This window comes from Misgurnus anguillicaudatus, chromosome 4, assembly GCF_027580225.2.
Source record: "Misgurnus anguillicaudatus chromosome 4, ASM2758022v2, whole genome shotgun sequence".
In the NCBI taxonomy this organism is placed as follows: domain Eukaryota; kingdom Metazoa; phylum Chordata; class Actinopteri; order Cypriniformes; family Cobitidae; genus Misgurnus; species Misgurnus anguillicaudatus.
This window is the reverse complement of record NC_073340.2, coordinates 36,997,221-37,019,108: the sequence shown is the minus strand read 5'-3', so window position 1 is coordinate 37,019,108 and position 21,888 is coordinate 36,997,221. Positions and strand designations below refer to the sequence as shown.

The window sequence follows — 21,888 nt, the reverse complement described above, 5'->3', positions numbered from 1 at the left end:
GGCCCCAAAGTTCAGTCATTTGAGTGTTTTTGTCCATCTTTCAGGTTCTCTGTCTCACTCTGACTGCAGCAGTCCCGGTCTCGTAACCCCGCCCCTTTCTCCTGTAGACGCCACCTCCTTCAGCAGCGGCCAATCGCAGGGCTCCATCTCCAACCAGAGCAAGCCATTATTATATAGCCCTGTGCAGACGGGCGATCGGAGGAGGGACAGGTAGAGATGAACTCATCTGAGTTTTTGTTTCTCTACCCGAGATCATCTTTTCTTCTTTCTGGTCTCTTTCTCTTCCACTCCATTTCTTTTTCTTTTCTCCTTTCGGCTCCAGAGGTGTGTTGCGTAACAGGTGTTACCTGAAGCTTTCTCGAGCTCAGAGGTTGAGGTTTGCGTCTTTACGGACCCTGAGGTTTGTCCACCGCAGGATGAGAAAACAAAAAGCACCAAATACACTATTTTGGCATCATATGCTATTATGTTTAAGCCTCCTGCTATTCCTAACTACTAATGAGTATTCCTGGTGCTGACCACAGATCTGTTGTGTGACTCTGTGTGTTAAAATGTTAATGCTTGTGGTGGTGCTTAGATTTTTTGGGGAGACATAACCTAAATTAAAGCCTATTTTTTACGTTTTTGCATTTAGGCCGTACACAGAGGAGCCACGCTGTGTCACTATTCCTAAAGGGGCGGAGCCTCTGGGCATCTCCATTGTGGGCGGGGAGAATGGAGGTATTTTTGTTTCCAAGGTAACGGGAGGCAGCATCGCTCAGCAGTACAACCTGGAGTTTGGAGATCAGCTGTTGGAGGTTTGTAAAAACACTCGGAAAGAAATAAAAAAGTTAATTTTTTAAAATAAATTATATGCGAGTCTGTGTGTGTGTGTTTGTGTTTGTCTGTAGTTTAATGGCATTAATCTCAGGAACGCCACCGAGCAGCAGGCAAGACTCATCATTGGACAGCAGTGCGATACCATCACCATACTGGCACAATACAACCCACACATGTACCAGCTGGGCAATCACTCTCGATCTGGGTACACATATCAATATTTTTTTTAAATAAGAGGACTAACTGTGCGTCACACCAGATGTGAATGAAGCGATCAAATTGTGCTATTCGCACGTAGTTGGATGCTTGAACATTTTGAGTTAACTTGCTTCATTCATTTGTGAAATTTGCGTCATCCGCACATGAAATTCAGATGAGAATACGCTCAATTTGCCAGCTTTAGTTAGCTTGTAGTCTTAATATGTAAATATATAGATCACATTGAGTAAAGAACATTTTTTACAACTTACCAGATAGTCTGACCTCCTCGCTTACTTTCTTCCAAGCAAAATCCTTTTAATTCCCGTTTCTATAGACGGTTTCAGCAGGAACAACATAAACAAGCGGCTTTCGTGGTCATCACGTAACTTCCGGTAAACTCCTCTAAGAATAAATAACAACAAAGTCCTTTTAAAGTAGTTTATTTATATAAGAAGCTAAATAAACAACATGTAGATTACATAGGAACCCAAAACATTTGTTATTTTCGACGAGGTATTTGTTTAAGAGTTCAGTTTCAGCAACTAGTCAGACCATTAAACAAACAGAAACTGGAAGTAAAGTTCGGATCTAGACGCTTATCGCTTCATCGCACGTGCACCCGATGAAACCGTCTATAAAAGTATGAAGATGTGTTGTACAGCTCCAGGTGTCCGCATACACCGACAATTATTTTGTCCTCCATTGTTGTTTTGTATTTCTGCTTCAGCTCCCTACGTCGTAATTGGGATTGTCACAATGATTAAATAATTGCTCATCGCGAGTGTTTGACCTCATCGTGATGATTTCAGATCACCGCAATGATTGCACATCTCTTTAAAAAACACAAGGGGGAGCTGCAGCGCCGGTATAAACAAGACAGTATCAGATGGTGCTCCTTAACTGACAATGTAATGCAATACATTGCAAAGCCATTTAATACAGTGGAAAAAACAGCATTTAAAGAAATGCTGCAAAAGTTTGATAAGCAGTATGAACTGCCAGGTAAAACATACATCAGCAATTCCAAATTTATTAAGGATCTGTAAGGAATTGATTTTTTGCAGCCACTACAGACATGTGGTCCAGTACTAATATAAACTTAGTAGGATTGGCTACTATTTAAGGCCTGTTCTGGTATAGTCAGTTCATTTCTGCATTTTTATTTTCAGTTATTTTTCACTTTTATTGTGTTTATTTCTTGTGAAGAATTTTCAGGTTTTTAAAGATATATTCATTTAATAATTACTTTTAAATATGTGTTATGTGTAGTATTAGAATTAAATGTCAAAGCAATAAAACAGACAATTAACCATCATAACCGTCACAATTTATTAGTCAATTAACTGTCAGCCAAATTTCATAATCGTAACAGCCCTAGTCGTAATCACGTCACTACTAGAGCAAGCTCCTGATTGGTTAATGCGGCATGAATATCCACCAAAGTTCAGATTTTTCAACTCACGTGAATCACTGGTTACGCATGTCAAACACCCGAAACGCTCAATTTGCACTGATTCATTCGCGGCGCCTCATTTGTGCGAACCACGCCGCAGGATGTCTATCGCATCTTTGCATTGACTTCAGATGTAAATCACTTCTGCTAAATGCTTCATTTGCGTCTGGTTTGAACGCACCTTTATGGTATATTGACATGTATTGTTTAGATGTACAGTGTTGTTGTATACCGTTTTGATTGGGGTGTTGTCTTTCTAACTTAAACAATGTTTTTGGTGTCAGCTCCAGAATGGAATCCTCCATAAGTTCTCACTCCACACCCGGTACGCCCGACACGCACTCCAACAAAGAATCGTTCAGTGAGCACGATGAGGAAACCATGACCCCGCCCTCCAAACAGACCACACCCTTATCCAGCCCTCGCAGGGTCATCAGGTACTAAACGCATTCATGTGAAACTGTGCCGTGTTTTGACCACGCCCACTGCTGCGATTGCTCTAACCGTGCTCTGTGATTGGCCAGAGATCGAAGTGAAGGCAGGAAACAGGCAGAGCTGAGGAAAGTTGCGGTGAGGAAGACGCGGGTGGATTTGGGCTTGAAGATCTGTGGAGGGAATCTATCGGGGGTTTTTGTGGAAAGCCTGGAGGAGGACAGTCCTGCTAGAGGAGCCAACGGCCTGCAGCCTGGAGATCTTCTGCTGGAGTGTACCAAAGAGAGTAATATCAGTCTGATGTTATATTAGTACGCTAATTGCTGTATGAAGTGACACAATCATTTCTAGTGATCATTCCTGTATAATCATACGGTGTGATGTCATTTCCCGTGTGCAGTGTAACTCAGTTAGTTTGAAGAATAAGACTGCTGAGGAGGTCTACCTAGAGATCGTGAAACCAGCCGAGAGCGTCACCCTTACGGTCCAGAGCCGACCTGAACAGTTCAGGAAAATCAAAGACACACCTGGAGATGGTTTTTACATCAGGTGACCGATCCTGTGTGTTTATTCAATTTATCCATTTATGTTTGCTGTTGATATAAAATTAGGCAAAGTTGTGCGTGCACGATGATATCAATGCATCTGACTCGTTTGAAAGCATGAATGCAACTGATAGCTGTATTTCTCATCTTCATTGCCTTTACATGAAGTCTTTCTCTCTGTTTAGGGCGTTATTTGACCACGTTGGAGGGTCAGATCAAGAGTTAAGCTTTAAGAAAGATGATATTCTCTATGTGGACGACACGCTGCCCAGGGGAAATTTTGGCTATTGGTTGGCATGGCAACTGGATGAGAACGCACAGAAACTGGTACACGGACACGTACCCAGCAAGTGCATGTATGTCTTCATCTCATATTCATGTGTCCACCCCTTCTCTTATGTACATTGATAGGGATGTAAATTGGTTTATTGCGATACAATACAGTGATGCATTATTTGCCCATACAGCAAACATTTCTTCAATGCAATTACGATTTGATTCAGTACGATAAATTTATCAATACTTTAATATTACTTGCCTAGTTTAGCGGTAACATTTTTAATAACTCACGAATGCAACCAAAATATATAACATAAACGTTTAATAAAACTCTTGAAAAATCTCTCCCATTTGGCACATTTATACAGAGCCCCTAAGGTTACATTGGAGTAAAAAATCGATAGTTTAGTTTCGCGTGCGCACGTGAAACTATTGCGTGCGCACGCGAAACTATTGCCAACTATTGAAACTAAATGCTACAGTTTCACGTGCGCACTTTATTTAGTTTTTGCTCCATGTCTTCTTAGGGGCTCCGTACATTTACAACAACAAACTAAGATGAAAATAAACTTTTTTCATATAAAGTAAAACAAATAATGAGGGTATGATCATCATCAAGCTCACAATGGCAACAGTTAAAGTTTTAGTGTTTCAGCTGGTGCTGGCAAAGGTTTTCTGCCAATCTGTTTGTCCAATTCATTTTCCTAGTACAATGTTTTTCCAACCCCGCCTCTTTCGCTGTGTTTTCACTGCTACAATTGCATTGTTGCTGCATTGCATTCACTTGCTGACAGTAGCACACGAAAATAAATGCGTAGATGGATGTTACGTCATACGTATTTTGTGCTTCATCGATGCATCGTATCGTTAAAAATGTTATTCGATGCATCGATCCATATCAGTGTATTGTTGTTACACCCCTAAATGAAAACTACTTGCATGCATTTCAAGTTGCTTAAAACATCAATCAGTGTAAGAATATAATGTGTGTGTTTGTAGACATAATTGTTATGTTTGTGTACGTATGTGTGTGTGTATGTAGGATCGATCAGGACTGTCAGCGTCGGTTCAGTGACAGTAAAGATGAAAGCAGTTCTGGTAAAACGCTCTCGGCTGCTGCGCGTCGATCTTTCTTCCGCCGTAAACTGAAACACAAGCGCAGCGGCTCTAAAGACGGTCGAGATGCACCTGCAGCCGACGCCATCAGCACCGATTCTGTGTCCTGCATGGAGGGTGAGGAGATCAAACATTAGAGACGTCATCTGAAGGGTAATGCTACACAATCTCAGTCTGTTTGTATTCACTTGCATGTGTTCAGATTGTGTAAGCCTGGCCTATCAGCGTGTGCAGAAGGTGGAATCGACCAATCGTAGGCCGGTGTTGATATTGGGGCCACTTGTTGAGCCAATCAAAGAGATGCTGCTCAGAGATGCTCCTGGGAAATACTGCCGCTGTTTATCTGGTAAGTCCAGTCATTACAGTATTTAAAACGAAACTTATTTACTCACTCTTATATTGATCTTTCTTCTGTGAAATTAAAATGTTTAGCAGAAGATTGTACAGGAATCGGTTGCTGTTAGTGTTGAGATAGAAGATATGTGAGATAAGGGATTTTGTAGCTGATATTTATATGAACCAATAGTGTGTCCTTCTCGCTGGTTTTAATATTTTTTCGTGAGTAAATAATGACACTTTGATCTGAACTCTTCCTGTAATGTTTAACAGTGACATGATGAGAACACCTTTGACTTTAATTCATTGTATTGTGCAGAGGTGATGAAGGCCACCCAGCAGGCCATTGAACGAGGTGTCAAAGACTGTCTCTTCATCGATTATAAACGCAGGAGCGGACATTTTGACGTGACCACGGTGGCATCCATTAAAGAAATTACAGAGAAGGTGAGACTGAGTCACTTTTGACATCGATGCTTCCAGAAATAATAATGACATGTCAGGGCTCTCATTTATAAAACATGGCTGGAAACCTGTTTATGGCAGTTCCCACACAAAGGCTATGATCTATAAAACTCTTAACCGTGTGTAAGCACCTTCTGGAGACAAAGGGAATTGGCGACACAGATGGTGAGGTCGTGAATTTAAGTACGTCAGACGAACGATTATAAGTATAGACGCCACACACTTTTAATTTCACTCTATGTCATACATTAGATCCACATTATCATGAAGAATAAATCCAGCAGGGTTATATGCGCTTGTACTTAGTGATAATTGTTTCTTATAAGCCTACATCTTTTTGTAAAATCTTAAAGAGCACCTATTGTCTGATTCACGTTTTTACATTTTCTTTGGTGTGTAAGTGTGTATTAGTTATACAATATCCAAATAAATAAACTCCAAAGTAAACAATGACGCGAAGTAAACAGTTATCGTCTTGGACTACAAACACACAGATTGTATTCAACAGTTTACTTCCTGGGATTGGTGATGTATTAAAGACCGACTTTATCATAATTCCTCACGCTTCAGACTCGCAGCCTGTAAGTTAACTCCTGTTAGCAACTGAATCTTTCAAACATGGTAAGGAGCGTCACATTTCCTGGTGACATCAGAGGTATTCAGACCAATCACAATGTACAGATTAGCTGGCCAATCAGGGACACAGAGCTTTTCAGATCGATGAGTTTTGTAAAAAATCAAAGCATTTGAGGAAGACGGGGATATCTAGAGCTACAAAATGCATGGTTTGTGGAACATAATGTTTTTTTTTAACCATAAACCACGCAAACAAAGTGTTTTATAACAAATACACAAAATAACGTTGTTTTTTAGCAATAAAATGGGTGTTCTTTAGATCAAAAGTAAGTTTTAATATATAATCAGCTCTGTCTTACCATCACATTATCCACTATGGGAGCATAAGATGGCTCGATTGCATGGAATACAAGATAGCATCAAACGTATGCAAGTTATTAAGTAAGAAAATAAGGAGATCACTCAATGTAAGTCTGTTAGGTCTATTCATGTTTTTAAATTAAAATCATTCATTTTTATATTTCTGTTCTTTGTGCATATATCAGACGCATGCACGGAAGGAGCAGTAAACATTTCTTTTATTACTGATACAACAAATTCAATGGCTTGCATTTTTTTGGCGGGCCACATACCAGTTTACAAACAATTGGATGCCAGTCTCATTATTATGTGGATCAGCATTCATGAGGTGATTTGCATTGACTATTTATGGTTACAAGTGCAGGTGATCTGTGATTTATAAAGGGAACATTGCTTACAGGTGTGTTTACGCACGGTTTTATTAATCTAAATATTTTTTGGTGTACACCATTTTTGGCTTTTGGGAGCACGTAAACTTTTAGTAAAGATCCTGCTCACAGTTTTATAAATGAGACCCCTGATCTGATTTCATTCTAAAATCAGTCAAGTAAACAAGTTATTTACTCGTCAATGGTGACTAATTCAAATCTAAACATTTATGATTTTTGTATTCTTTATAGTCATAAGAATTTTAGGGCAAAATGCACAATATTGTCATAAAAAATGTCAAAACATAAAAGATAGCCTGCATTTTTTTATTCTGTCTCATTCTCTCAGGATTGTCACTGTCTGCTCGACATCGGACCTCACGCCATCGAGCGCCTGCACATCGTCAACATTTACCCCATCGTCATTTTTATACGATACAAAAATGCCAAACAGATCAAGTATGTGATCGTGTCTGCATCGCTGTGTTTGTGTTCATGTTTTATGTCACTTTCTAACTTAGTATTTTTGTCTTGTTTTCAGTTAAAGTATCTAAAAATTCTTAAATCAAGATGTAGTTTTTTGATGAGCAAAGTGACCTATGAAAATAAGTCTAGTTTTTAGACAAAAAATGTCCAATTTAAGGAAACACATTTTCACTTCAATTTAACAAAAATTCAAGATTTTTTTTCTTTTAAGAATTTTTAGAAATTTGTACTAAAACAAAACAAAAATACTAAGTTTTTTTTTGCAGTGTGTTAAAGATGTGAGGTTTACACACTATAATTAATGATGTCATTACCTATGAGGCCTGGTGGGCGGGGCTTAAGGGGTTGTGTACACCAAAACTTTTAAACGTGGCTGAAAACACCTGGACAACGCCGAATGCCAGCTGAGTTCCAGCTTTCAGCTAAGCGCTTTGGTAGCTCTGATACGTCAGCTGTGAGACGGTTGGTTGCTGTGATACTTGTCCTGCCCCATCTCCACTGTGATTGGACGGCTGCGTGAGAACTGACATTGACGAGCGGAGCTTTTCTTCCAAAGGTCAACATTTTTCAACTCTCGGTGCTCAGCGCTGAGCGCGGAAAAACCGCCGGGTGCCGGTTTTCAGCGCGGAAGAAAACCGCTAGCTGCTGGCTTATTTGAAAAACGGCGAGCTTCCATTGGAAACTATTAAAAACATGCGCCGGCCGCGAGCGTAAAAGCTTTGGTGTGTCCAGCCCCTAAGAGTCATTACTTTAGTACCACACTAAGATGAATGGATTAGTGTTGTGTGTCTAATAATAGTTTGTGTGCTCAGGGAGCAGAAGGATCCCGTGTACCTGAAGGAGAAAGTGTCACAGAAACATTCCAGAGAGCAGTTTGAGTCGGCACAGAGGATTGAACAGGACTACAGCAAATACTTCACAGGTCTGAAACGCACAACACACACACACACACACACACACACACACAGACAGACACAGACACACAAGATGATTGATGGAGGTGTGGTTTGTGTTGCAGGTGTGGTTCAGGCCGGCAGTCTCTCCTCTGTATGTGCTCACATCAGGACCGTTGTGGACCAGGAACAGAACAAAGTTCTTTGGGTTCCTGATGGATCCACGTGAATAAACCAGAAAGTGACTCGGATCTGTAAAACAGAAACACAACATCCATCATGCAACAAATGTTGAAATCTAAACCTGTTACACTGTCACAAACAAACACTCTGAACTGCTGTATATATATACTTTAGGGCTGAGATGATCACACTTATATTCACACTTAACTGCTGAGATAAAACTCATTCTTCTCAACATTTAGTGGCGGTTTACCGGACAGGGTTTAGTTTAATCCATGACTAGGCTTTAGGTATATTATTTTTACAAAATAATAGCTTACAAAAACAATACTGGTGTGCATCTTAAGACAAAACTACAGTATGGCACTGATATATTTTAAGATATGATATGCAAGCTGATTTCAGTTACAACTCAAGCATTTTAGTCTCGGACTAGACTTAAGCCCTGCACTGCAAAAAATTACTTTTTTACTAAATATTGTTGTCTTGTTTTCAGTACAAATTTAACACCATTTTTCAATATTACTATGTACTTGCCTCAACTTTGATGAATTGATACTTACCTACCTTTATTCAATGTGTGCACTCGCTCAAACTTCCGTCAATATACTGCACCAGAAGTGCTGCAAACTAAGTGCTCTTTCGCCATACAATATTGTTCTCACACTGAAAAAAAATGATTTTCAAGAAAAAATGTTCTTGGTATTTTTGTCTTGTTTTCAGTAAACAAATATCTGAAGGTTGGATTGAGATGCTTGTTCTTGATGAGCAGAGCGACCCAGGAAAATAGGTGTAGTTTTTGGCAAAAAATTTTGTGCATAAAACAGGCAGGGGGGTCTGCTAATTGGGTAAGCAAATTTTTCTTGAATTTAGTGTTTTCAATATGTTTTGCTTACCCCCTTGGCAGATTTTTTTGTTTGTTTTATGCGCAAAATCGCTTGAGTTTGATATTTTTTGTCTAAAAACTAGACTGATTTTTGAAAAAGCATCTTAAGTTGATTTTTTGATGTTTTTGCTGAAAACAAGACAAAAATACAAAAAAAAGTTTTCTTGAAAATCATTTGTTTGCAGTGCATTTTATCCGCTTAGAAAATCGGCAAGTTTTATTTTGTGCCACCATACTTACTCGTGTAACTACTCATGTAACAGTCTTTAAATAGGGAAAATATGCAAGTGTTTGGTGGCTTCTAAATACATCCCTGTTTGGATCCTAAGGAATGAATGGGACTAGACTAAATGCTAACACATTCACGACGTGCTGTACAAAGATTAGATGCATGCATTGAAGAAAGATGGGTATGTATTGAGTTGTCTAAGTTGAGGTAAGAACATAGAAAAATATTGAAAAACTGTGGTGTTTTCCTTTAAATCAAGAGGTTTTTTATTGATGAGCAAAGTGACCTAATTGAATTTGTGCTTAAATCTGCCAATGCACTGCAAAAAATTATTTTCGAGAAGGGGGATTCTTGGTGTTTTTGTCTTGTTTTCAGTAAAAATATCTACAGTTTCTTAAGTTGAGATGGTTTTTTGATGCGCAGAACGACCCAGGAAGGTGGGTCTAGTTTTTAGACCAAAAATGTGGAATTTGAGTGATTTTGTGCATAACACAGGCAGGGAAATCTGCCAACGGGGTAAGCAAAAACACTAAATTCTTAAACACTATTCTTAATTCTTAAACACTAAATTCAAGAAAAATGTGCTTACCCCATTGGCAGATTTTTCTGCTCGTTTTGTGCACAAAATCACTTAGGTTTCATATTTTTGGTCTAAAAACTAGACTTGTTTTCTTTTGTTGTTTTGCTCATCAAGAAAAAGCATCTTGATTGAAGAATTTTTGGATGTTTTTGCTGAAAACAAGACAAACATGCTAGGAATTTTTTTTTCTTGAAATTAATTTTTGCAATGTAGGGGTAGGAAATTTTTTTGAAATAAGTTAAAAAGTTGTTAAAAGTTGTTTTAAGCACAAATTTACTTACATTTAATATTTTTTGTGTAAAAATTAGACTTATTTTCTGAAAACAAGACAAAAATACTAAGTAGGAGTCATTTTTTGCAGTATGTCCGGGAAACCGCCCCTAAATTTCTTTAATAAGCTTTCCAAAGAGTTTTGAAACATTGATTTAAGTAAAATATTTTGCTTAAACTTTGTTTTATGGCACACGTAGAGAGTAAAACATCAGTTTCAGCTACATTTCTACTGTAGTTCTTCATTTAAACATCTTCAGTTTATTTGACTACAGTGGCTGTTTAGTTCAAATGACCAAAAATAAAATCAACCTGTTAGCTATTTCAAAGCAAATACATAAATATCAAGATATATAATAACGGCATAAAGGGATAGTTTACACAAAAATGAAATTTCTGTCATAATTCACTAACACGGTAGACAACTGTACCTATTGACTTTTATAGTATTTGTTTTTTCTACTATGGGAGTCATTGGGTACTGTCAGCTGTGTGCTTACCATCATTAAATAAAAAACCTTCTTTTGTGTTCATCAGGATAAAGAAACTCTTACAGGTTATAAACAACATGAAGGTCAGGAAATTATGACAGATTTTTCATTTTTATGTGAACTATATAGAGAATAAGTTATCACCCAGCCCTAAATACAACGAAACACACACAATATCTTCTGTTGACTGGGTTTTCTCTGTGGTATCATTGGTTTATGAGGTCTTTCCTGTAGTTATTCATGTTTACACAAGCTGATGTTTATAAACCAGTTTACTTGAATGTTTAACTTCATGTATCCGTTCACGCTCATGTGAATCATCTACACTTTATACTGACTCTGTGTTGAAGGGTTCGTTCACACCCAAAAATGATCGTTCTCTCATTATGTTTGCGCCCTCATGTTATTTCAAACCCATATGACTTTCTGCTGTATAACACATAGAGAGACGCTTGTTAATGTCATCTGTATATTCAGATGTGGAGCATCAGTATGGGTCACTTCAGGTTTGATGTTACTGTTGATTCTTGTATATATATATATATAAGATCTTGTGAGTAGATGATGACAGAATTGTAATTTTGGGGTGAAGTGTCTCTTAAAGCTTTAATGTAGCAGTTTCTTTTTTCATTGTCTTTTAAATGTTCTTTTTAATTATTTAAACAAAAAATGCAATAATCTGCTGCATGTTCATTTCACTATAAACTCTAATTATTTTGTTTCATGTTAACTTTAATGTAGTTGTTTATAGTAGTGTGAGCACAGCTAAAGGTTTTATCACTATTTTCTTGAAAACAAACGTGCCAAATGGTTTCCTCCGCTCTGCCTGTATTTTGCACTTCAGTTAGATAATCCCAGTAATCCTGGTTAATCCTCACAATAGTTAAACTCAGGATAGGTTTGGTACTGCATTAGTCCTTCTATATACTGTAAACCTTCACAGTCATCATGTTTCTCAAGTCTGAATGTTGAAAAAATGTTACCTGTCGGTGTGACATCACTTCCTGTTTTGACCTATATTGACCGATGAATTGATTGTCTGTGACACAGAAAGACATTTCTTTCACATGTTAACATTAGAGACAAATAATGTTTCACTTACAGCCTTATAACTGCCAATAGTGATGCTGATGTTAATCATTAATTTCACGTAGCATGTGTTTGTAGTTTTACAACAGCCTGGTACTATCACATTTAAAAACACTAAAGAAATGTGATTTTCTAACTGTTATGTTAATAAAGTCTATGATTTAATGTTTTGTAGATGTTCATCGTAACCTTTTAAATGTCACTCTCTCTCAGGTGGCACACAGTGGCGGCTTGTGACTGCTCATCTGAGGGGCACCAATTCAAAATAAGCGTTCAGAGTGTCGGGTGTTGCTCCTGTTTTCAAAATGTGCGTTTGTTGTGTCATGTGAACCATGTGCATCATGTGTTTTGTCAAAGTAGGTGCCTGCTGCACACGCATCGAAAGTGTTTGTGATAAAAAAGACGCCCACGGTCACAAAATACACGCAAGACACTAACTTAACACTAAACCCTGATTACACATGAGATTATGAGAGTATCTGGCAAACGCAAGCGTCTCTTTTATCATAAACCCTTTAGCGGGCACTTATTTTGACAAGACGCATGATGCATATAGGATCACTCAACGCTCTGAACACATATTTTGAAATTACAAAACACACACGACGGGCTACATACATGTTGAGACGAACTTCACATCGAGCGCCCTTGAAAAAAAGAAGTCACCGGCCGCCACTGGGTGGGACGTTTGGCATTACGCATTTAAAACTATATTGTCTATTGTTTTGTACTATATATATTGTTGGAAAGCTCTCAAATTGAGGTTTTCATATTTCATCACCATTTTGCAAAAATAATGATATAGTATAGTAGTTTTTTTTCTAAAATTTCCCTGGCCAACAGGTGGACCCAAGTTGTTTTTACATATTTATTATTAGATATAAACCTGAAATAATCTTGACAACCTATTTATGCTCTAAGAATGTCGTTTTTATATTTTAAGGCCATTTGATGATAGAAATTTAGTAGTGACAGTCATTTTGTTAAATGTCACTCACTTCGTAGGAATCCATATTAATTATTATATATGTATTCATATTTCCAAAATCTGGACAAAATATATATTATTGGAAAGCTCTAAGAATGTACTTTTTATATTTCAAAACCTTTTTGCATTAATAATGATACTGTGACTGTAATTTATTCATTTGTGATTTGTGAGTATGCAGCAAACGTTGACACCTAGTGGCCTTAGTTGGTAAAACCACGAAAAGTGAAATCTCATTGTTTGTGATTTTAACTTAAAATTTGGATTAGAACTAGTTGACACTTATGGCTTTATTTTTTTTAGCATTTTGGGAGTAAAACATTTTCATTTTTATTGGTTTTAAATATAACATACAGTATATTCTTTATTGTATAATTTTAACTTTTTAAAATAAACTGCTATAACTATTTTTTATTTAATATTCACAACTACATACACTTCAGTGAAAAACTTTAAAGTGTCTTCTTTAAAAAGAAACCAAAATTTTGCTTCATGATAAAGTTAAATTAATTTGAAGGTGCAGATCACCTTTTTGACAGTTAAATCATTTAGCAGAATCATTTATTTTTGCTTTATTTTCTGTAATTCTGCAAACATATCTTGAGATGACTTGAGATATTAACAGATGGTTTTTACTGTTTATAAATAATTGAACTCATTAATTTATTGGGACCTTAAAATGTTTATTCTACACTCACCTAAAGAATTATAATGAACACATGTTCAATTTCTCATTAATGCAATGGTTTAATGGTGTGGGGGATGTTATCTTGGCACACTTTAGGCCCCTTAGTGCCAATTGGGCATCGTTTAAATGCCACGGCCTACCTGAGCATTGTGTCTGACCATGTCCATCCCTTTATGACCACCATGTACCCATCCTCTAATGGTTACTTCCAGCAGGATAATGCACCATGTCAAAAAGCTCGAATCATTTCAAATTGGTTTCTTGAACATGACAATGAGTCCACTGTACTAAAATGGCCCCCACAGTCACCAGATCTCAACCCAATAGAGCATCTTTGGGATGTGCATCCCACAAATCTCCATCAACTGCAAGATGCTATCCTATCTGTGAGAAAGCCCTAACCACGCCCCCTTGCGTAGTACGTCATGCACGCATTGGAGACATGTTCAGACATGCAGACTCGGCAACTGAGAGTGAAAGGAGGCTAACGGGATGGTTTATGCATATTTGTATATGTTTTTCCCGTGTGTACTTGATTACGGGTGAGTTTATATGTGTAATTTGACTTGTTATTAATGTTGCTGTTCTTATATCGGTCATATTGCATATTATTCATTGTCCATGTGATCGCCTGTTAAACTGGGTCACAAACAGAAACCGAAACTAACGGTTTTCATCCATATTAAGCTTTAAGTTGCAAATATAATTGTATGACCTACCTCACGCGGTTTATACAGTGTTGTTAAGTTGTTTACATTGATTATTTAATTATGACCGTCAATATATACAATGATCACACAGTTTGTTTGTGATTGTTTGTTTAAAGTATTAGTAATATGTACAACGCACAATGGCAATGTTTATATATATATAAATATATACATATGTGTATATTTTATTTAGTAATGTTACATTGTGTATCTACTGATATATTTACATTATTTATTTGTTTCTCTTCTGTTTATTATAGACCATGTGTGAATAAACATATACAGATCTTCATTTGATTCAAAAGCTGAACTATGCCTCATTATTCCGTTTCTCTAACCGGAAACATCCACATCCATCTTGAGTGCATTTTCACATGAACCCACTGAGCGTCCTAAACGCTCGTATATGGTCCTTCGAGCCGGATGCATAAAGATGGATCATGAATCTCAAAGTGCAACTGAGCCTGATGTACGTCCTCGCCCTCCAAGAGAGAGACATCTTCCTGCCCATCTGGCTGATTATGAAGTTCAGCTTCCATATAATCTACATTCAGAGCCACCTCCTGCTGATGCATCTTCACAAAGAGCCTCCAGACAATCCAGACATGCGTCTAGATCCATTTCTACCGGTACTGTATCCAGTTCATCCAGATCTCATCGTAGTGCACGACGCAGATCTCCAAGACATGGACTCTCAAATCTTCATGCTGCTATGTTGGAAGCAAGACTAAAGTCTTTGGACTTGGAAGAACTTCAACGCCAGATTGAAGAGGACGCCATAGTAGATAAAGAGTGTGAGAGACTCGATGCTCAGGCTAGAGATGCACAGTTAAAACAGGAACAAGCCAATAAAGCTAGAGAGTTGTTGGCTAAGCAAGTAGAGACCAGACGGCGTCTGAAAAAGGTACAAAATGAGCTTGAGGCTGCTAAATATGTTTGTGTACTTCTTAAACAGGAACCTCAAGATGTTGATGTTACTAATGTACAGTCCAGTCTAACCACTGATCCCCTGTCAGAGGTAAGCACTCAACAGAATAGAGTTGCTGTTAATGATGACTACATGACATCGACTCATGTAATGCCTAGCCATACCTCTCGTCATGTTAACTTTGCTCCTGTGTCATCAGTAATTGCTCCCTCTGTATTATCTGCTGTACACAGTACTGATCCAGTATCTGAATTATCATTCAGTTCTGTCACCTCAGTTGCCGAGGTAACCCCCTGCAACACCGTTACATGGTCATCGACTCCGCTAACTAAGACACAGTCTTATGTAATGCCTAAGTCAGAGTATGGTGTTCCTTTACCCTCTAACCCTACAGTGGCCAGGCCACATCATTATTCAGACACCTCTGTAACCTATAGTCAGACACAGGCTATAGCTCCACTTACCAGTCCTGTAGCTTCAGGGGTTGCCTTTCATACTCCATCCTATACAGACATGAATGGTATCCCTCAGTTAACACCAGGAACATTGTATAATACACCTCGAGGTCAAGCTGTATTGTTCCCTACGCCTGTCCAGTCACCTGGTATGGAAATGTTAGCTGCCTCAGCTTATGGTATCCCAAAGCCTGCTATTCCATACTTCGATACAGGTCGGGAAAGTGACTTCGCACTACTGAAAATGGCCTTAGACAATGTAATGAATAACCAACTGCATCTGAGTGAACATTACAAATATCAGGTCCTCTTAAGTCACCTAAAACTGCCTAGTGCTCTTCAATTGGCCAAAGCATACATGCACGATCCCAGGCCATACACCACTGCTTTACAGGCGTTGCAGGATAAATATGGACAACCCCGCCAACTGGTTCAGTCTGAGTTAGGTATCATATTGAATACATCAGCTGTAAAGTTTGGTGATGCAGAAGCCTTTCATGCATTCTCCCTATCCATCCAATCGTTAGTTGGGATGCTCAGAACATTAGAGGGCCCAAACGGGTATGAGTTGCGCTGTGGCTCTCATGTTGATCGGTTACTAAGCAAGATGCCACCGTCATATCGCGATGGATTCGTAGAGTTCTGCTTCAGTCGAGGTATCTTGCAAACTGGTACAGACCGCACGTATACATTACCTGATCTATCTGAATGGCTGCAAATGAAGTCACAGGCCAAGCGCATCTCCAATAAAGCAGCTACACTGTATCAAACTGACACAGCCAGACCAGTTAAGAAAGATCAGCAAAGAGCAATGCCATCTCGCCCAAAAGAGAGATCCACCTCTATCTTGTATTCAGCTAATAGCAGTTCAAGTGCACAGGGACAACAGAAATCTTACACTCCCTCTAAGATTCAGCCTTACTGCCCGTACTGTAACAACAAGGAACATTTCCTGAATGCGTGTCCCACATTCAAGACAATGAACACAGAGCAAATAACACAGTGGATATCCAAAGAAAAGCGCTGCTGGAAATGTGGTCGTAAGCACACTTCAGATAGCTGTACTCTGAAACGAACATGTTCAACCTGCAAAGAGTTACATCTGACCATCTTGCATGATGCAGCATTACAGATCCAACAGAGTGTGCTGTTAGTTAACGTTCCATCCCCCCAGGTCTATTTAGATCGGCCCAACCGCTCTCAAAAGGTAATGCTAAAGATAGTCAAGGTCTTACTGCACAACCAAGAGAAAGTCATGGAAACATACGCTGTATTGGATGACGGTTCAGAGCGTAGCATTGTAATTTCACAAGCCGTGAAACAATTGAACCTTACCACTGAGCCTGAAAAACTCACTCTACGCACGGTTCATCAGGATGTTGTTAACCTGCACGGAGCTACTGTTTCCCTACATGTGTCACCCTTAAATAAACCAGGCACGAAATATCTGATTGCCCATGCTTTCACTGCAGATAACCTGAGACTTTCCGAGCATACTTACCCAGTGGTTTCTCTTCAACGCAAGTATGAGCATATTAGGTCTTTGCCATTACCCTTGATTGACCGAGCACAACCTCTGTTGCTCATCGGGTCTGACAAGCCTCATCTACTCAATCCAGTTCAGCCAGTGCGCATGGGACCTACAAGTGCACCGATTGCTATTTGTACCAAACTTGGTTGGACCCTCCAAGGCCCAGTGGGCTTTAATCAAACCACTCTTACCACCCAACAATGTTTCCACATATCCACAACCACATCGAATACGGAGTTATTCAAGAATGTGGAACGCCTCTGGCAAATCGATACACTGCCTTACATAAATGAGAAAACAGCCACTCGGTCCAAACAAGACCAATATGCTATCACTCTGCTCCAGACACATACCACAAGAGTAAACGTTAATGGAGTAATGCGATACGCCACACCTTTGCTCAGAAGATCTAACGCTAAGGTTCTAAAGGCCCCTAAAGAAGCAGTGATGGCAAACCTCAGAAGCACTGAGCGTAAACTTTCCAAAGATCCTAGGCGAGCGGAGTCTTACTGTTCAGAAATGATAAAACTGCAGCAATCTGGTTATGTGGCAGAGATATCAACACAAGAAGCTGAACAAACCATGGAGTCATGGTACATTCCTCACCACATGGTGACGCATAACAACAAGGACAGAATTGTTTTTAACTGTTCTTATTCATACCAAGGCCAAGCTCTAAATGACATCCTTCTGCCAGGGCCTGTTCTCGGTCCGTCTTTACTGGGTGTTTTGCTGAGGTTCCTTGAATATCCTGTGGCCATCAGTGGGGACGTGAAGGGCATGTTCCATCAGGTTCGCCTTTTACCCAGTGATAAGCCTATAACGCGCTTCCTGTGGAGAGACATGCAGAGGACAGAACAACCCAAGATCTACGAATGGCAAGTCTTACCATTCGGCACAACTTGCAGCCCATGCTGCGCCATATATGCACTCCAGGAAACTGCAAATAACCATCCTGATGTTGAACCAGTTCTGGCGAGAACAGTCAAAGATTCCTTTTATGTAGACAACTGTCTTCATAGCCTTCCAACTGTTGCTGAAGCTAGAGCACTGGTAGACGATCTACGACAACTTCTACTCACCTGTGGGTTCGAACTGCGTCAATGGGCCAGTAACAGACCAGAAGTTATCCAGCATCTTCCCTCTGATGCAAGGTCACCAAATAGTGAACTCTGGTTATCACAGAAGAGTACTGACCTTTTAGAAGGTACACTTGGACTACTTTGGAACTGCCTCAGCGACTCATTCAGTTACAAACCCAGCCAATTTAGTTGCCTTGAACCAACTTTGAGAAACATCTACAAAGTTTTGGCATCTCAGTATGACCCCCTGGGTTACTTAATCCCATTCACAACCCGAGCTAAAGTGCTGATTCAGGATCTGTGGAAGGACAATGTCGGGTGGGATGATCTAATCAAATCCGATCACTTATTCACCAGATGGCAGGACTGGCAACATGAGCTCCAAAGTTTAAATCAGATTGCAATCCCACGATGCTACACATCATTTGAGGATCCTGGAGATATTCTCAGTCGAGATCTACACATATTTTGTGACGCATCTGAAAGGGCTTATGGCTCAGTAGCCTACATGCGAACAGAGAACAACGATGGACATGTACATGTCTCATTTGTATTGGCCCGTTCACGAGTTGCCCCTCGGAAGCAAATGACGATTCCGCGACTGGAATTGAGTGCAGCACTTATAGGAGCACAGGTTGCCAAACTTCTACAAACTGAACTAACTCTCAACATTGATCATGTTACCCTCTGGTCAGACTCATCTACCGTTCTACAGTGGCTGAAATCGGATTCATGCAGATACAAAGTCTTTGTCGGAACCCGGGTTGCAGAAATACAGTCACTCACTGATATTGATATCTGGAGGTATGTTAATTCAGGGAACAACCCAGCTGATGTCATAACACGTGGCCAATCACTTACGGATTTAATCCTTCCTTGTCGCTGGAGTAATGGACCAGATTTCTTACACCAGCCAGAGTCATGCTGGCCCTCTTTACCGGCAGTTGAAACTGAACCAGAATCAGAGTTGAAGAAGTCTGCAATTTGCCTTAATGTATGCACCAGTTCAGACATTGCCCTACCTGATATCAGTCAGTATACTACCTGGACTGAATTATTAAAGGCAACAGCGACCTCCCTTCATGGGGCGGCTACCTCTTCCACACAACCAACAGATGATTCGTTAAACTTCATCTCAGCAGAGAGGCTCCTCTTACAACAGGCTCAGAAAGATTCCTTCCCAGAGGAATTTAAGGCTCTTGCTTCAGACCGACCATTACCATCCAACAGTAGATTGGCATCACTATCACCCGAGTTTGATAAGATCAGTGGACTTATCAGGGTTGGCGGGAGACTACGACATGCCAAAGATATGGAATTGGACGCCATACACCCCATCGTGCTTGATCCACAGCACAGCCTAACCAAGCTTCTCATTAAGGATTATGATGCCTCCCTTTTACATCCTGGGCCAGCAAGAGTCTTTGCTGAACTAAGAAGACGTTATTGGATTCTACGGGGAAGGGAGTCTATTAAGAAACATCAATACACATGCATTGACTGTCAAAAATGGCGTGCCAAGCCTAACATTCCCAAAATGGCCGACCTTCCACCAGCACGCTTACGTCTGTACAAGCCCCCCTTCTATTCCACTGGAATGGATTGCTTTGGTCCATTCACGGTGAAGATTGGCCGAAGAAATGAGAAAAGATGGGGAATAGTGTTTAAATGTCTGACAACCCGTTGTCTACATCTTGATCTGTTAGAAAGCATTGACACAGATGCATTCCTAATGTCTCTTAGAAGATTCATAGCTCGAAGAGGGAAACCATTCGAGCTTCTCTCTGATAATGGTACCAATTTTGTTGGAGGAGACACTGAGATGAGAACAGCCTATGAAGCCATGACGCCTGATCTGAAGCAACAACTTGCTGAACAACAGATTTCATTCAGATTCAATCCACCTAGTGCCCCTCATTTTGGGGGAGCATGGGAACGGGAAGTGAAGTCAGTAAAGCAGGCCCTAAAAGTAGTACTGAAGGACCAAACAGTGTCTGAGACTGTACTCCGTACCATTCTCACTGAGGCAGAGGGCATCTTGAATGCTAAACCATTGGGATACACATCCTCAGATGTGGCAGATCCTGACCCTATTACACCTAACATCCTGCTAATGGGTCGTCATGATTCGTCACTTCCACAAGTACTCTATGATTCAAGTAATCTTTTGGGAACTAGAAGATGGAAACATAGTCAAGTACTTGTTGACCATTTCTGGGCTAGGTTTATCCGTTATTACCTCCCGAATCTGCAAGAAAGACAAAAGTGGCGTAAAGAGGGAGGAGAAATTAGTCTGGACCAAGTGGTACTGATAGTGGATCCACAACTGCCACGAGCATGTTGGCCAGTAGGAAGAGTGACCAAAACTTTCCCTGGACTTGATGGACGTATCAGAACAGTTGAAGTTCAGGTACACAATCGCACTTATGTAAGACCTGTATCCCGTATAGTATCACTCCCTAAACTCAATGAAGATGACACTATTGCCCCTACCAGTTAGTTAGGATTTCTCACTAATTCAAATGTTCTTATACACATTTGGGGGCGGCTGTGTGAGAAAGCCCTAACCACGCCCCCTTGCGTAGTACGTCATGCACGCATTGGAGACATGTTCAGACATGCAGACTCGGCAACTGAGAGTGAAAGGAGGCTAACGGGATGGTTTATGCATATTTGTATATGTTTTTCCCGTGTGTATTTGATTACGGGTGAGTTTATATGTGTAATTTGACTTGTTATTAATGTTGCTGTTCTTATATCGGTCATATTGCATATTATTCATTGTCCATGTGATCGCCTGTTAAACTGGGTCACAAACAGAAACCGAAACTAACGGTTTTCATCCATATTAAGCTTTAAGTTGCAAATATAATTGTATGACCTACCTCACGCGGTTTATACAGTGTTGTTAAGTTGTTTACATTGATTATTTAATTATGACCGTCAATATATACAATGATCACACAGTTTGTTTGTGATTGTTTGTTTAAAGTATTAGTAATATGTACAACGCACAATGGCAATGTTTATATATATATAAATATATACATATGTGTATATTTTATTTAGTAATGTTACATTGTGTATCTACTGATATATTTACATTATTTATTTGTTTCTCTTCTGTTTATTATAGACCATGTGTGAATAAACATATACAGATCTTCATTTGATTCAAAAGCTGAACTATGCCTCATTATTCCGTTTCTCTAACCGGAAACATCCACATCCATCTTGAGTGCATTTTCACATGAACCCACTGAGCGTCCTAAACGCTCGTATACTATCAATATAGGCCAACATTTCTAAAGGATGCTTTCAGAACCTTGTTGAATCAATGCCACGTAGAATTAAAGCAGTTCTGAAGGTGAAAGGGGGTCAAACACAGTATTAGTATGGTGTTCCTAATAGTGATAAACTCATTGGCCTGTGTATTTGTTTTTGAGTAT

General features: G+C 39.5%; 2 protein-coding genes across 2 annotated transcripts in view; both read left to right on the top strand.

Moving 5' to 3' along the window:
• The window catches only part of dlg5b.1 (discs, large homolog 5b (Drosophila), tandem duplicate 1), a 29,129-nt gene extending 19,871 nt beyond the window's left edge, over positions 1 to 9,258 (top strand). Inside the window, exons 21-34 of the mRNA XM_073867244.1 lie at positions 45 to 210; positions 323 to 400; positions 635 to 797; positions 891 to 1,024; positions 2,758 to 2,910; positions 2,998 to 3,182; positions 3,310 to 3,454; positions 3,636 to 3,806; positions 4,772 to 4,962; positions 5,048 to 5,191; positions 5,501 to 5,628; positions 7,300 to 7,409; positions 8,249 to 8,358; positions 8,455 to 9,258. Of these exons, the coding sequence (XP_073723345.1) occupies positions 45 to 210; positions 323 to 400; positions 635 to 797; positions 891 to 1,024; positions 2,758 to 2,910; positions 2,998 to 3,182; positions 3,310 to 3,454; positions 3,636 to 3,806; positions 4,772 to 4,962; positions 5,048 to 5,191; positions 5,501 to 5,628; positions 7,300 to 7,409; positions 8,249 to 8,358; positions 8,455 to 8,558 (1,982 nt within the window). The 3' untranslated portion in view covers positions 8,559 to 9,258. The remainder of the gene's footprint in view (positions 1 to 44; positions 211 to 322; positions 401 to 634; positions 798 to 890; positions 1,025 to 2,757; positions 2,911 to 2,997; positions 3,183 to 3,309; positions 3,455 to 3,635; positions 3,807 to 4,771; positions 4,963 to 5,047; positions 5,192 to 5,500; positions 5,629 to 7,299; positions 7,410 to 8,248; positions 8,359 to 8,454) is intronic.
• A 6,293-nt stretch (positions 9,259 to 15,551) lies between these two features.
• Positions 15,552 to 21,717, top strand: LOC141363741 (uncharacterized). The gene is made up of 2 exons (XM_073867234.1): positions 15,552 to 21,147; positions 21,576 to 21,717. Exon 1 carries the CDS (start codon positions 15,720 to 15,722, stop codon positions 20,937 to 20,939), a length of 5,220 nt encoding a protein of 1,739 aa, XP_073723335.1. The 5' UTR covers positions 15,552 to 15,719; the 3' UTR covers positions 20,940 to 21,147; positions 21,576 to 21,717.
• The last annotated feature ends 171 nt before the right edge of the window (positions 21,718 to 21,888 follow it).

What these genes read in the sequence shown, in the direction of transcription:
- LOC141363741 (XM_073867234.1), top strand. Translation starts at nt 15,720, where the DNA reads ATGCCTAAGTCAGAGTATGGTGTTCCTTTACCCTCTAACCCTACAGTG.